Source organism: Eretmochelys imbricata, chromosome 3 (assembly GCF_965152235.1).
Source record: "Eretmochelys imbricata isolate rEreImb1 chromosome 3, rEreImb1.hap1, whole genome shotgun sequence".
NCBI classification, from domain to species: domain Eukaryota; kingdom Metazoa; phylum Chordata; order Testudines; family Cheloniidae; genus Eretmochelys; species Eretmochelys imbricata.
In genome coordinates, this window is record NC_135574.1 from 148,772,471 (window position 1) to 148,788,679 (window position 16,209).

At 56.4% G+C, this 16,209-nt stretch overlaps 2 protein-coding genes across 7 annotated transcripts in view; both read right to left on the reverse strand.

Moving 5' to 3' along the window:
* Positions 1 to 15,405, reverse strand: SLC35B2 (solute carrier family 35 member B2). Of its 6 annotated transcripts, XM_077813590.1 has the most exons (5): positions 15,270 to 15,405; positions 12,049 to 13,426; positions 4,485 to 4,678; positions 3,774 to 3,934; positions 1 to 2,215 (listed from the first exon to the last, which is right to left on the reverse strand). In XM_077813590.1, the coding sequence occupies exons 2-5, from the start codon at positions 12,141 to 12,143 to the stop codon at positions 1,277 to 1,279; spliced, it is 1,389 nt and encodes a 462-aa protein (XP_077669716.1). In that variant the 5' UTR covers positions 12,144 to 13,426; positions 15,270 to 15,405; the 3' UTR covers positions 1 to 1,276. The 6 variants fall into 6 exon arrangements, with proteins under 6 accessions (XP_077669716.1, XP_077669717.1, XP_077669718.1 ...); XM_077813591.1 differs by lacking the exons at positions 12,049 to 13,426; positions 15,270 to 15,405 and adding an exon at positions 10,184 to 10,291; XM_077813592.1 differs by lacking the exons at positions 12,049 to 13,426; positions 15,270 to 15,405 and adding an exon at positions 10,184 to 10,282 and having other exon boundaries at positions 4,485 to 5,455.
* The window catches only part of NFKBIE (NFKB inhibitor epsilon), an 18,400-nt gene continuing 15,665 nt past the window's right edge, over positions 13,475 to 16,209 (reverse strand). The window contains exon 6 of the mRNA XM_077813596.1: positions 13,475 to 15,992. Coding sequence (XP_077669722.1) covers positions 15,927 to 15,992 — 66 coding nt within the window. The 3' untranslated portion in view covers positions 13,475 to 15,926. The remainder of the gene's footprint in view (positions 15,993 to 16,209) is intronic.

The window sequence follows — 16,209 nt, forward strand, 5'->3', positions numbered from 1 at the left end:
TTTGCAGCAGCTTTTTAATTTAGTAAAATAAAAAGAGACCAAGTTGCATTTTAAAAGTACCCAAACCATTCCCCTAGCAAATGGGGGGGCCCGGTCTGTTTGGAGACAAAACAGTTACTGCCTCAAACCCAGGTTCCCGAGGTGTAGCCAGGGCAAGTGGCTCCCTGCACCCAGGATTGAGAGCAGCCCCGTGCAGGGAAAAGGAACCTGGCTGGGCTTTGTCCTGTCTCTGGGATCGCTGCATATCACATAGCCCTCGCCAGGCTGCTGAGTGGGCTGATGCTGGCACCTCCTGCTTGCAGGAAAAGGAGAAACAAGGAGGGATATTTCAGGAAGGGGATCTTTGTGCTTTTCTAAACGGTAGCAGCCAATTCCAAATTCCCAAAGCCAGAGAGCAGAAAGCACTCTCAGGGGATCCTGGGCGTTCTAGTTCAAACCCATGACAAGAGTAAACGTAAACGAGAAAGGAAAAGCAGCACAAAATGCAAACAGAATGGAGCCTGCGTGCATCACAGCGTAAGAGCCGGGCCAGGAGACAGAAATGGAGAAGGCTCCCAGCAGGGACAGCGTAGTGCACTGACCTGCCACAAATCCAGACTGTTATACAGCAGCTCTTTTACCAGCCCTGGAATGGGATGTGGCTAGGGAGGCCCCACGCTCCTGCCCCATTCCCTACAGTGCCTCCTGTTGGAAAGGCTGGGACTGACGTAGCTGGGAGCCCCCCCCGCATCCAGCCAGCACTCCTGCCTCACTCCCTACACCACCTGCTGCTGGGGCAGGCTGAGACTGGAGCTTCCATCCCAATCATACATATTTGTAAAGAAAAATGATAGTGTTTTCTTGCCGTTCCCTGCTATCGGCTCTGTAGTGAGGAAAGAAATGGGGAGTGAAGCTGGAGACAAGAAAGTGCCAGGGAATAAAGCTCCGTTGTTCATAAATAATCTTAAAGAGAAGCCCCAAGTACCAGATGGAGCTAGGGCAGGAGTTAACCCCCCTGCACTCCTGGGAACTAGACCTGCCCCTGCTCCCTTCCTGGGGCCATCTCAGGGAATTGAAATACTCAGACCTATTAAGGCAACAGGAGAAAGGTGCGGTGGAGGCCCGGAAAGCACCTCGCTTTCTCCAAGCCCACTCCAGCTCCTTGTCCAGGAAAAGCAGTTGGCAAAAGGAGTCATTGTTTCTCCCCCACTCCTCAGTAGGTTCATGAAGAGAAGAGAAATAAAGCAAGTGCCCTGCAGTGGGAGAGGGGAGGAGGGCACAGTCTGTGCCACGGCCCCTAAACCTTCTGTACTGGGACCTCGCTGGCGGGCAGCTTCTTGCTACGCTTCTTCATGCGGCTGCGAGCATAGACACGCAGGAAGAGAGCCATAAAGACCACGGCCACGCCCAGCCCACCCACCACGGTGATGGCGTGCCCGTAGATGAGGCAGGAGAGCAGAATGGCAAAAGCTTGGCGCAGCGTCATGATGATGGTGAAGACGGCCGCCCCGAACTGATTGATGGTGTAGAAGATGAAGAGCTGGCCAAAGGCGGAGCAGATGGACAGCAGCACGGCGTGGACTGCGAACTCGGAGTGGCGGGCCATGAAGCGGGCTGATTCCAGCAGGGCGCCCTGCTCCAGCAGCGAGCCCATCGTGAAGAGGCAGGAGAAGACGTTCACCCCAAACATCATCTGCACCGGGGACATCTTGTAGGTGAAGAGGGCGTCCTGCCAGTTGGAGGTGAAGCTGTCGAAGATAATGTAGCCAGCCAGGAGGACCACGCCTGAGAAGGTGGTGACGGTGGAGAGGTGCTTGTCGGGGGCGCTGGAGAGCAGGAACATGCTGACCCCCACCGAGATAAGCACCGCCGTTAGGTACTCCCAGTACTCATAGCTCTTGCGCGACACCAGCTTGCCCATCAGCATGACTGGGATCACCTTGGAGGCCTTGGCCAGCACCTGGGTAGGGAAGCTGATGTACTTGAGTGCCTCGTATTGGCACCAGCTGCTGAGGATGTTGGAGAGTGAGGCAAAAGAATACTTGTACATGGGGGCGCCGTGGCGCGGCTGCTTGGTCAGGGCACAATACAGGCCTGCTACGGTGAAGGCCAGGATCCGGTTCATGAAGACCAGGAACTGGGAGTCTTTGAACTTCTCGCCAGGATTGGTCTCAGTGGCCCCATACGTCCGGGTCATGACACGCTCCTGGAGGACACCCCACGTCAGGTAGGAAGCCTGCAAGGCACAAAGAGCAGAGGGTGAGTGAGGAGTAGGGATGGCAGCCAGCAGCCACCACATGCAGGGAGGAACAGGCCTGTCTGAGCATCTCTCCATTTGCAGCCAGCAGGGACCTGGCCCCCCCACTGCATACCCAATGCACCCAGCAAGGAGATGGTGCCTGCCGCCACCATCACGTCAGCAGTGAACCAGCCTGCCCAGCTACTTCATCCTCACTCCCACTGCCCCGACCAGAGAGCCAGGGGAGAAGTCAGCCTGGCTCCTGCCCAGCTGTGTGCAGAGGGATCAATGGGCAGCATTTCATTACGCACAGATCTGGAGAGCACTCTCCACCCAAGGGCAGCTCCCCCTACAGTTAAGGCTATAAATACCCAGTGAAAAACCTGTTCTGGCTCTCCAGTGCACAGCCACAAACTCAAACAACACAGGAAGTGACAAAGCAAGCATCCCAGCTGTCGCATTAACTCTGCCCTTGTACACTTTATGGGATACACTTCACAAGATAAACAGTTCTGTATTAAGCTGGCCGTTTAACCAGAAAAACAGGAACAGACAACATGGCAAAGACGTGCCCAAGATCCTGATGTCAGTGGAACCTTCACGCTGCAGTTCCTGCTCTTTAACTCTGTAGCCTCGGTGGTGTATTAACACAGGTTTTTGCAGGTTTTGTATTAACACAGGTTTTCCTAGGTCATTTCTTAAATAAAAACCAATTCTAATTGCAAACCCAGCAGAGGAAACTGCCCTCCATGACGGCTATCATCTGTCCATCGATGTACTTACATGGCCCTGCTGCCACAGTATCGGAGCTCCTCACAGACATAATGGAGTTATTCTCCTACCTCCCACTGTACCGCTAGGAAACTGACATACAGAGAGATAAAGTGACTTGCCCTAAATCACACAGCGAGTCTGTGACAGAACCAGGAACTGAACGTTGATCTCCTGAGTCCCCATCCAGTGCCTTCACCACGAGGCAGTTCCTCCTCTCATTGTTCAGGCGGCATTTTGGGCATTTTTCCCGTAGCTGTGACTCAGAGAAGCAGGATCACAGTTTCCTATTCATCTCAGCTGAACTCAAACACCAGAGAGATTTTTTTCAGTTTCCTAATAAAATCTACCTGTGGGCAGAACCTGAGCTTAGGACATTCCAGTCCCAGAGGTGAGAACACGGGTTAAACTGTGTAGTGCTCTGATGCATGAAGCACAGTGCGGGGGGCCAAACAGCATTCAAAAACCACTTCTAAATGGCAGCAGCTCACCCATCCAGGTGTGTGGAGAGCAGATAGACAATAACTTCCAACCCACCCGACGCTGGCTGAATGGTTCTCCAAGACACCCAAAGGGCCACGCTGGCAACCAGCCTGGAGCACACAAAAAAGGAGTGCCCCACAGAGACTCCGTGTCCCAGCATGCAATGCTGCCAGGCAAAACTCCATGAGAACACTGGATGCTGGGACTCAGTCTCTTGAGGCCACCAACTGGCAACCTGTGCCAGGTCATAGCTCCATCTCCGCCCCATGGCAGGATGGCCATGAACACGTCAGGGCTCTACCTGGAGGCCAGCAGCACAGAAGAGCAGCTTGAGGACCTGCTGGGCCGTTGAGGACTCCATGGTCTCATTCCGGGCTGCCAAGGAGACATCATCTGGGTGTGCGGACTTGGCCTCGCTGCCAAAGACGCATGACTTGATGATGGGGAAGCAAATGCCACGGCCTGGAAAGTTGAGAGAACCAGGGAGGTCACGTTAACTCAGGAGGAAGGCTTTCTTCCCACCCACCCACCAACCTGTCTGGGCTGTCGCAAGGTAGAGCCTGGGGCCTTCTGTGGGCTGCATCTATAAAGCACCTTCAATTGGCTTGCTCACCCCCCCCCCGCAATCCTCCTTTGCCAACAGGGCCCTTCCCAGCTGAGAACAGACACTAGGCAGGTGCCCAGAGCCGAGAGCTCACCCATTCGCAGATCTGAGGGGCTCTGCACATTACCCACAGTGCTCTATGTTGGTTGCCTTTAACAGATTCCAGAATATCTAACAGGAAACAGCCACAGTTGAGATAAAGCCATGCAGATGAGCTAGATGAGTTTAGCCGTCTCCGGGTAGCCCCTAGCTGGCACTGAAGCAGCGAGAGAGCTCTGCAAGGGGCTCAGGGCTGGAACAACAGAGAGGTAGAGAAGCTGGGGTTTGGAACTGAGGTGCATTGGCGGAGGTCTGAGGCGAGCCCAGGGGGACAGAGGCTGGAATTGAGGTGCATTGGACCCCTCTTACCTGTCTCCAGGTAATTCTTTCTCTTGAAGTACTGGATGAGCAGAAACCCTGGTACCATGATGCTCGCATAGCCCGCAGCATTGAGGAAGAACCGGAAGAGCCAGAAGTCCCCCCACGAGTCCTGTAGGGCGGCTGATACGACGTCACTGGCAGCCATGGTGGGGACAGCAGTCAGCACGACAGCCAGGCACAACCTGCCAAGAGATGGCAATCTGGGCGGGGAGCTGCAGGGGGGGCCACTGGCCCAGCCAAAAACACTCAGAATGTGCCACAGCACATGCGGCCTGTGGCAGATTTCCCCACCCCCTACGGCTCAGGAGCCATTCAGCACACCAACGAACACAGAGATCAGCACTTTCCTATGGCTTTGCGAGGATTCCTACCACCTTCCCAGTCACCATGTCAGCAGCAAGCTGGGAGTGTAAGATCCCCTTCCCCTGCTTTGAGAGTTACCCAGGTGCACCTTCAACACGGGACACTGTGATCAAAGTTCACCCCAAATGGAACATTGGTGTAAGTCACCAGGGAACACGGGAAACTTCTCAGTTTAAATGTGTCCTGGCTAAATTCCATTCAGCCTCCCCAGTTTCAGCTGGGCACAAGAGTCTTCCTCCCTTCTCATTCGGTGTTGCTGTGAGCCTGCCAAACAGTTGTTGCGTCCACCACCAGGGCGACGTTTTGGGGTGGGTGAAGCAATTCCAGTGTGCAGGGCGCTTGGAGGTCAAGGGCACAAGAGAAAGGAATGTTGTTTGCTCAGGATTTCGGAGCCAGGATGTTTGCACCTCTGAACATTCAGGCTCTCGGAGTGTCTGGGATGGTGCTAGTGACATGGCTTTAGACACACACTAGCTCCAAATACTTTTCCTCTTTGGGGCTCTCACTGGCAGGTGTTTCATCTTCAGCCAATCTTTTATTGGGAGGAAAGGGGGAAGCCAGGAAATGGAAGCAGCAGCTCCTGTTTCAGCACCTTCCTGTAAAGCAAACAACAGCTGTGGCTCAGGGGAGGGCCCAGCTGGGAGTTCCCCCTCACACATCCTGCTGCAGCAGATGGAGGTGGGACTGGGAGGGGGAAGAACTTCTGGGGCTCTCAGGGGACAAGGGGAGAGCGGTGACCGGACACACACAGCTTAGAACGTGCAAGGCCATTCACTAGAGCTGAAATCACCAAGGCTCATCCTCAACGCCAGAGAGAGCGTCTGGGCATCTGGGCTCAGGAACTTTCCCATAGGCATCTGGGGTGGGGATTTTAACACCACCCTCCTTGGGAGTATCCAGCGTTCACACAACACTGGCTTAGCCACTAATCTGCCACCATTAACACAGTCGGGGTCCACAGGGACCGACTGGGGTTCTCCCCTCAACAGGATAGGCCCAGTATTGCCCTCACCTCTAACTCATATCCTGGGACAGCGTTACATTACAAGAACAGGAACAAGGCCTGCATGGAAGGTGGGGATCTGGGTCAGCGGATGCTGGGGTCGCTGCATCCCCAAAACGATGACTTTCTATATACACATCTGCCCATGGCAATTAGACTGGGTCATAGCCACCTACTAACTGAGATCAGGGCACTGGAGGGTCAGGACTCCTGGGTTCTATTCCTGGCAATTGCTGACTCAATCTATGGCCTTGGGCAAGTCCCTTCCCCGGTTCACGCCTCAGTTTCCCTGGTTGTAAAACAGAGATGATGATAGTCTCTTCCCTCAGGGGCTGCAAGCCTGAATTAATGTCTCAACTGCTGCAAGGTCCTCTCATGGAAGGGGCCAGAGAAGGGTAAAGTGTTCATTATAACAGAAGTGCATTGACGGGTCCCCTAGGGAGCCTCCTTAGAGGACACTGCAGTATCAGGGCTATGGGGATCATGGATATAAATTTAACCCTTAGCAGCCTAGAGGAAAGACAGGAAAGAAAGTTGCCTTTGACATCCCACCACCTACAACCCCTCCCTTCCCTCTCAGGGAAAGACCTGTGTGGCATTTCCCTTCCCCAAACAGCCTTGGGAAAAACAATGAGGAGTCCTTGTGGCACCTTAGAGACTTAACAAATTTATTTGGGCTAGAACCCACTTCCCAAACTGTAAGGACCTTGTCAAGATAGACACCACAATTTGCACAGAAAATTCCCTTCCTCATGTGACTAACAATACAGAAACTCTCAACCCAGAGAGAAGTTCAAACCACTGCTCCTCTCTGGGACTGCCTGGTTCACATACATTAGCACAAGCTGCAACAGCTGGGTGCTGACAACAGGGGGACAGTTCGATAACCCTGGTTTCCCTAAGGAAGAGGGCCCTGAGAACATTTCTGTGCAGGCTGGGTTCTCGCTAGTGACACTGAGGGCATCACTGACTTAGCACCATCCCACAGAAATCCCACCTCTGCTCCCCTCATTAGCATCTCCTGCAGCAAAGGACACAGACACATGGGGTTCTTGTAATTTAACCCCTGGGCCCAACCGTAGACATGGGGTGAAAGTACATATACACCCCCACCTGATTTGTCTGAATTGTCCTCATTCAAAATTAAATCCTCATTGATCACAGTGGCCCTGGTACTGTGGGCACTGGAGCGGGGCCAGCAGGAGAAGTGCCCCCTGCTTCATTGAGGTCAGATTTAAACTAGATTGAACTGCAGGATTGGGGTCAGGGCTAGCAGACATGGTGTGCCCCTCCCACCTGATACTTGGCCCAGCAGCTGTGCTGAGGACAGCAGGAGGGGTCAGCTGGGGCGAGAGCTAAGGTCAGCCTCCACCACTGGTAATCCCTAGGACTGGGGAGATTTCAGAGAGGGCGAGTGATAAATGGTTTGGTTGTTGGGTGGTGCCTGCTGATGCCTCCCTGGCCCCATCCAGGCCCCCGTGGGAGGAGTAACAGCTCTGGTATCCCAGGCCCACAGCCAAGGGGTGGGTGCAGCCGGACAATGGCTCGCTCTATCCCTGCAGCTAGCAGGCCCCACCAGACAATTCCACACACCAGGTCCCTCCCCTCTCCAACAGGGTGGCTAGTGTTACAGGTAGCACCACACAGCCGCAGCTCGACAGCACTCACCAGGCATGAAAGGAGCTTTCATAGGCTCAGGCCCACAGAGCAGCCAGGAAATTGGGCGGACAAACTCAGCTACTGTTCCCCTTCCCAGAGACGGGGCAGCTTTCTGACGCACAATCCCAGAGCCAGGGCGGGACAGAGCCCCTGACCCTCCCCTCCCGCTGGAGTTTCTAACTTAGCCTTTCAGGCACCTCAGTACTTGGGCCCTGGACTAGGAGTGCAGAGTAAAATGCACCTAACCTAGCTCAGCTCTAAGACCACAGGGAAGGGGAGAGAGGAACCCTTAGAACATAACAAATCCCCTTGCCCCATGGGCTCCTCAGTCACAACCTGCAGGCCCCACCCTGCTGTTCCAGCCCTGGGTTCCTCCCACCCCCAGCTCAGCCAGTGCTCCATAATCCTGACCCACAGCCTCCTACTATCCCCATGCTGGGCTCCTCACATGCAGCTCCACCCATGCTCCTCACTCCTGACCACCCCATGCCTGACACAGCTGCTGATGCCTATTTAGAGAGGCCAAACCAGATGTGAGTGCCATTTGCAGTGACTTTTCTTCAATTCCTTGTGGAGTGGGAGATCTCATGACCGGTTATGTTCATCCGCCCAGTGGGAGTTCCCATCCCACCCAACGGATGAGCCATAGCCCCTGGATTCCTTCAGCTGACTGGCCTTGGCAGTGCCTGATCTGCCAGCAGCACGGAGCCTGGAGTGAGGGGGTGCATGGGCTGCAACAAGTCTCTCCCTCAGCAGCCTTCAGGGCCATGGTGAGCTTGGCAGACCTTATCTAGCTCCCTGTGCAGAGTATTACCAGCAGGACACTCTTGCGGTGGTGGAACAGAGGGTGTCAACATCACTCAGTCAACAAGGGAAGGGCCTGGCTCCAGGAGACCTTGGGCTTCTCTGGCCTGTGAGGGGGCACTCTGATCTGGGGGGACCATTTCTTGCTTCAAAGGTTTTAAGGGGGTTTTAGGCTTCCCCCCCCAGAACTAACAGGTGGTGCCAAGTTACCAGCATTCTCCCTTTTTTGATTTGTCTAGTAGGGCCAGATTTTCCAAGAGAGCTCAGTGCTCTATAGAAAATCAGGCCATGAGCATCACAGTGGGAACGGAGTGCTACAGAAAATATGCTCCTGACTCTGGTGCCTCAGTGGGAACTGAGCACTTGACAATCTGGCCCCGAATGAGCATGCTGAGCTCTTTTGAAAAGAGCTGCCCCTCTGCAGTGATCAGGCCTGGGACAGTCCTAGCCAGGCCATGGGGACTCTGGAGAACACCTTAGGGGAAGGGAAAAGCTTAGAAACTAAGGGCTGTGACTGGCGGCTGAGCCCAGGGAAATCTAGTTCCAGCCAACCCTGATCTAAGTGTCACATACCACCAGAGGACCCATTCTCAGGGGGATCCCCTGAATTACTCCTTCCTCCAGCAGAAGGGTTCTCAACCTTTTCCTTTCTGAGGCCCCCCCCCCCCAACATGCTATACAAACTCCATGTCCCACCTGTGCCACAACAACTGGTTTTCTGCATATAAATGCCAAGACCAGCATAAGGGAGTGGCAAGCAGGGTGACTGCCCAGGGCCCCGTGCCACCAGGGACACCATGAAGCTAAGCTGCTCAAGGATTTGGCTTTAGCCCTGGGTGGTAGGGCTTGGTGCCCTGGGCTGCAGTCCTGTGCAGCGGGGCGTTGGCTTTCTGTCGTGGGTCCTAGTGAGTCTAAGACCGGCCCTGCTTGGCAGACTCCCTGAAACCAGTTGGCGGCCTCCCAAGGGGGCCCAGACCCCTCATTGAGAATCACTGCTCCAGCATACTGGAGACATTGGTCAATTTGCCCAGTGAGACCCAGACCCCGCAGACACCGAGCACCCCTAGAAAGCATGGAACCTACCCCCCACGCACACACACACAGGCAACTTCCAGGGAAAAACCTCTTCACTGGCTCAATCCCACCAGCCTCTGGGGGCTCTACCCCAAAACCAGAGCCCTCCTTAGGGACTGCTGCTAATAAAGGCCTCGTCCTGAACACACATGGCCACAAGGACCCTGCAGGCCAGAGGCAGATGCCCTGCGCTGTTCCCACCACGCCACAAACGGAGATGTCACCACAAGCAAGGCATGGCTGCCCACTTCCCCAATTCAGGCTTGGGCCAAGACGTGGCTCAGGGAAAGGGCCCGCAGGGGCTAATCTAGTCGCCGGCTCCTCTAGGCAAGTGCCAGCCCTGCCTCGGGCAGCTGCCCAACCACCCACCTGTGGCCTGGGCAGGCAGCAGCGCTCGGGGCCCGCTCCCGCCCCAGGGGCTGCTGTACGGGGACACGCTGGGAGGGTGACAGCCAGGCTGAGCGCCCCGCTCCAGCACGGACTCGGGTCTGCCCAGCCCCCTGGAGCCGCCCAGCCCTGCAGCAGGGGCCAGCCCGGGCCCGGATCGGGACCTCCCCGGGGAGCCTGCCCCCGACCCCGGGCTGAGCCCCGCTGCAGGAGGCGGCTGCCCCACAGCCCTCCCCAAACCGGCTCCGCACCGTGGCCAGTGGGGCTCCAGCCGGGGCCGGCCGCTCCCCACACAGAGGCCCCCACAGCCGCTGCCCCCCGCCCCGGCGGGGCCCGGGCGCGGAGCCAGCGCTGCGGCCGGCGGGATCCAAGCTCCCCCCGGAGCCCCCGCCCCCACCTGCGGCCCAAGCTGCCGGCCGGGCCGGTGCGCGCGGCTCCGCGGCCGCCCCGCGCGCCCATGAGCTCCCCGCGGCGGCTGCGTCCAGTCCGGCGTGCGGCGGCGGCGGCGGCAGAGACAGGGACCGCGCCGCTCGGCCCAGAGCGCAGCCGCGCCGCTCCCCACAGCGCCGCCCGGCGGCCGGGAGGGGCCCCGAGGGCAGGAGCCTCGGGGGAGTGACCCAGCCCGTGCCTCGGCCAGCGAAGGGGAAACGGCTTGGGGGGCAGAGCGGGGCAGCAGGGGGCTGTGGCTGGGGGTCGAGGGGCAGCAGCGGGGAAGGGGTAGTGGGGGGCAGCAGGGGGCTGTGGGTGAGGGTTGAGGGGCACAGTGGGGGGGCAGCAGGGGGCTGTGGGTGAGGGTCAAGGGGCATCAGTGGGGGTGGGCAGAGTGGGGCAGCAGGTGCGGTCGAGGGGCATCAGTGGGGGGGGGAAAGAGTGGGGCAGCAGGGGGCTGTGGGAGGGGGGTCCAAGGGCCTGATCAGTGCTGCGGGGGACAAAGTGAGGTAGCAGGGTACTGAGTAGAAGCAGGTTTAATTTTATTGGGGCCCAGGACACAGAACATTTGGGTCCCCCATACCCAGGGCCCCCGCGCACAGGCCACATGGGCCCCTGTGTTAATCCATCACTGCATAACTGCAACTCGCACAGCTGCTGGTGTCTCCCTCTGGGTGCAGGCTTCAGGAGCAGGAACAGCCTCCTGCTGCCTCCCAGCACCGGGAGTGGCTCCTTCACGCTACTAGCACAAGCTGCTTGGGGCTTGGCAGCGCCGACAAGCTCATGAGTCAGAAGCAGCCGCAGTTAGGCCAGAAGATTGCCGGTCACCCCCATTCAGTAGCTTTAGTGGCCTTGCAGCCAGAGCGAGCCCCTCAGGGGCAGAGACTGCCTCCAGCCCCCCCAGGCCCTCGAGGGAGCACTGAGGCATGCAGGGAACATGGAGATAAAGTTCAGTCCAGAGCCTCCTGCACTGGGATTCAAGCTCCAGTGCCCACCACAGCTCCAGGAGGCGGCAAGCATGGGATCTCTTACAATGGGGGCTCATGCCTGGGGCAGGGAGCGGCTTTCAGTTCAGTCACACACCTTTCACCAGAGAGCTGGGCTGCAGGCAGCGGCTGCCCCAGAAGGCACATGGAAGCCCGCCCTGGGAACAGCATAGCCTGCGCCCAACCTTGGCCCAGCAGCCTGGGGCAGCAGCCCAGGGCCAACAGAGCTCAACTGGGGTAAGGTCACACGCTGAAGTGGATTTGCCTTAGAGAGGCACTCGGATCTCTCCCCCCATGTGCCTGTGCCTCCCTCCACAGCCCCCTGGGGCTGCTCCCTGAAGGACAGTCCCAGTCTGTTGGAGACAAAGCAGGGCTTCCAGGAGGTTGTAACCCATCACTTGCTCCCTCCTCCTCCCGGGACAGTGAGTCCCATCTCCACACACTGCTGTAGCCAGTGCAGCTTGGTGTCAGCTATCCACCAATCCCTGCCCCATGGGAAAGCGGGGAGATCAATCTCTATGTGCCACTCAGTTCCTGGCTCCCAATTTGTCAGCAGTGAGGCCAATCAGTGCCCCTGGGGATGGGAACCTCAGGGAATAGGACCCTCCCTGCCCTTCCCAAACAAATTTCAATTAGGCCACCAAAACAGCACCAGATCCCACTCTGGTTTCAAACCCATGGCCTAGAGATGAAATGCACCACAGAAGAAAAAGCCTTTGCCCTTTCCTAGCCCAATCACAGGATTCCAGGGTGCTTTACCCACTCCACTTCAGGAGGGGGAGGGCGTCCATCGGTCTCCCCATTGTATAGAATAGGATGCTGAGGCACCGAGGAGGAATTTACTCACCTAGGAACATCATAAAGTAGTTGCAGAGATAACTGAGGGATAGAGGCCTGAAGCCCTGGCTGCCAGTCTCCTCCCCTAGCCATCAGAATGGCCATTCTGGGTCAGACCAATGGTCCATCTAGCCCAGTATCCTGTCTTCCAATGGTGGCTGGTGCCAGATACTTCAAAGGGAAGGAACAGAAGGCAACTATCAAGCGATCCATCCAGTCAACCAGTCCCAGCTTCTGGCAGTCAGAGGCCTGGGGACACCCAGAGCATGGGGTTGTGTCCATGACCACCTTAGCTAACAGCTAGTGATGGACCTAGCCTTCCATGAATTTATCAAATTCTTTTTTAAACCCTATTACAGTGTTGGCTTTCGCAACACGCCCTCAACAAGTTCCACAGTGTGACTGCGTTGTGAGAAGTACGGTCCTTTTGTTTTAAACACGGTGCCTGTTCATTTCATTGGGTAAATAACACTTTCTTGTTTTCTCCACACCATTCATGATGTTATAGACCTTTATCATAACCCCCTTAGGCGACTCTTTTCCAAGCTGAAAAGTCCTAGTCTTTTTAATCTCTCCTCCTAGGGAAGCTGTTCCATACCCTTAACTATTGTGTTGTCCTTCTCTGTAACTTTTCCATTTCTAATATATCTTTTTTGAGATGGGGCGACCAGAACCACACACCGTATTCAAGATGTGGGCATACCATGGAGTTATAGAGGCATTGTGGTATTTTCTAATTTATCTATCCCTTTCCTAATGGTTCCTAACATTGTTAACTTTTTTTGATGGCCGCTGCACATTGAGCAGACGTTGTCTGACAGCTATCCACAGTGACTCTACCATCTCTTTCTTGAGTAGTAACAGCTAATTTAGACCCCATCATTTTATATGTATAGTTGAGATTATGTTTTCCAATGTGCATTTCTTCGCATTAGCAACACTGAATTTCATCTGCCATTTTGTTGCCCAGTCACCCAGTTTTGTGAGACACCAGTCCACACTCCCCTCCTGCAGTTGAGAATAGAGCCCAAAAGCGTTGACTGCCAGGCCTCTGCTCTCACCACTTCGGTCCTCTGAGCCACACAAGGTCCTGCAGAAAGCTGTTTGGAATGATCCAAGTGCAACTCGGCCAACGAAGGCCCCAGTTTGTTTGTTTGCCTTTGGGACAAGGACCGAATGGGCAGCGCTCCAGCCTGGCACCCAGAATTCTCCAGGCCCTGTCCTAGCACACTGGTGGTCAGCCTCCACCAACAGGCTCAGGGCACATGTACTTCCAGAACCACAGCTCCAGCGCTTGCACCATCCTGCTGCCATGACTTCACCCCAGCTCCCAGAGCGCCTCCTTTGGGGGCTGAGTAGTGGCAGCCCCCCTGGGCTGGCTGCTTCCTCTGCACAGAGCCATGAGAGGGGGAAGAAGAGTGGTATCAATACCGAGATAATTTTCTACAGGATTGATCCCTTTATTCTTTAAATAACATTTGAATGCCCCCTCCCTAACCACCGGCAACAGCTCAGGCCATAAGTGCTTCCCTAGCATGACACCAGAGCTCCCCCGTCACCAGAGCATCCAGCAAACCACACCTTGCCAGGGGCTCAGGACTGAGAGACCTAGCCACGCAAGGAGCGCTGGCAAAACACCAACGTGGGGAGGTGCTGCAATACCATCAACAGCCACAAGGGGGCAGCACAGAACAGATTATTACTTTTTTCCTGAGACCTTGTTTTAAAAAGGGAAACCAGAGTATTTTAAAAGGCTCTTACATCCCACCCCCTACACTGTTCTAGTCCTGGGCCTTTCCTGGGCAGACCCCACCAATCACATCAAAATGAAGATGGAGCTAGTTTGAGCAGCTCCAGAGCCATTGCCACTAGATTTTGGCTGAGGCCTTTAAACTCAACTCATTTGTGACCACATCAGGGTGTAAGTCCTAAAATACCCGGGGGGGGGGGGGGAGAAGAGGAGGGAGAGAGATAAAGACAGCCAATGATTTGAGCTGCCCAGAGGAGCCGCAGAGGCTGCGGCTAGGCTCACGAAGTGTTTGCTAAGAAGTTTTGCAGCTTTTCCTGGCAAAACTATTGCAGCTGCCCTTCCAAGAATTCAGGAAAAGGGAACAGGCTCTCCAGAGCATCCCAGGCGATTGCGCCATCCAGGACTTGCCCCCCACACAATAAACAGCCATTCCAAAGCGGTGAGAATGTCACCAGCTTACATGGGGTCACAGGCACCATGGCTCCCCCCCTGGCTCCCAAATGCTACACTAGCTACACCAGGGGTGGCCAACCTGAACCTGAGAAGGAGCCAGAATTTACTAATGTACATTGCCAAAGAGCCAAAGTAATACATCAGCAGCCCCCCAGCAGCTCCCCCTGCCCCCAGCACCTCCCACCTACTGGCAGCCCCACCGATCAGTGCCTCCCCCTCCCGATCAGCTGTTTTGTGGCCTGCAGGAGGCTCTGGGAGGGGAGAGGGAGGAGTGAGGACACGGCAGGCTCAGGGGAGGGGGTGGGAAGGGGTGGAGTGGATACAGGGCCTGTGGCAGAGCCAGGGGTTGAGCAGTGAGCACCCCCCGGCACATTGGCAAGTTGGCACCTGTAGCTCCAGCCCCAGAGTCGGTGCCTATACCAGGAGCCGCGTATTAACTTCTGAAGAGCCGCATGTGGCTCCGGAGCCAGAGGTTGGCAACCCCTGATCTACACACCTGCCACAGGGAGGCAGCCATGCTGGGGGTGGGGTGGGGACACACATGGCAGCCCGAAGAGGGGAAGTGGCTAATCATCAGGGGAAGAACCCTGGGCCCCTCTCCAGCCTCTTCCATTGGAGAATCTCCAGGTCCTTTACTGATGTCAGTGGATTAAGCTCCTCACACACAAGCGTGTGTGCACTGCTCTGCAGGGTGGGTCGGTGTTGTTAAACCCTTTCAGAGAGGGAAACTGAGGCACAAGGAAGGGAAAGGCACTTTGTCCAGGGTGATGCAGCCACTCAGTAGCAGAGCTGGGGATAAAACACCAGGTCTCCCAGCCCCTCCCTCCTCTGAGTCTAGCTACAACTGCAGCTGGGAGTGCAAGTTGCCTGGACGGAACTGCCCAAGCAGGGAGCAGCATTAGCTAAGCTGGGCTCACATAGGGAGACAGACAGGGAATCTCAGGGAGCAGGGTATGGGATTTCCTTGGGAAGAGGCAGAGGGGCCCCTGCACTGGGTTCTGCGCCCCTCTCCAGAAGGAAACCTGTACCTCCCATCCAGCTCCACCCACAGGAGGAGGGCTCCCTCCTCTTCATCTTCATGTCCAGTCTGGCCCCGCTCCCTCCTGGTTGGGGAGGGGCTGGCTGGGGTACAGGGCAATTCTGCTCATGGGGGTGCTGAAGCCTTCAAGCGGCAAGAAGTCAGAGCGTACAGCCCCCAGTGGTCACTGAGGGAATCACGAGGTCCTGATCTTGAGTGTACAGAAGAAGGGTTTATGGGAGTCTGCGTCTCCTGGGGAAGGGCAGTGGGAGCCCCTGCAACTGCTCCAGCAGCGTCTGGAGGTGTGGGGGAGAAGCACTCCCTACTGCACAGTCTGGGACCAGGAAACACCCCCTCCCAGCTGCTCCTCCATGCAGTCTGAGACCAGAGCCCCCTGCTGGCCACTCCCATTGCAGGCAGGGGAAAGAGCAGCAGCAGCCCCGACGCATCATCCGAGGGTCCCATGCAGCGCATGCAACTTCCTCCAACTTCCACCTGCTCAGGGAAGGGTGTTTGGGTGGAGAGTTGGGGGCCACTGAGCCCACTACAAGGGGAAAGATTTCCTGAGCCGGCTCCACTCCTGCAGCTGTAGTGCCATGGCTGGGTGAGTCGGGTCCCATCGGGCATAGGGAGCCAGGGGCGGACCCCTCAGTCAGAGTCTGGTCGCTCAGTCGGAGAACACCACCAGCTTCCCCGAGATCTTCAGGTCATCGAAAGGCAGGAGGGCGAGGAGCTGCCAAGGCAACAGGCATGGAGAGGTCAGGGTTAGTGCCAGAGAGGCCAAAGGAGAGCAGGTTCCCTGGGGACTGAATGCATCTGGAGCCAGGGCCAACACAGCCCAGCCATCCCACGCACCCCAGGGGAAATGCACAACTAATGGCGAGTTAGCGCTGATGAGAGTACACAGCACACTGCCATGCCCCTCTAAGCAGGGTGGGGAGAGATAGGGC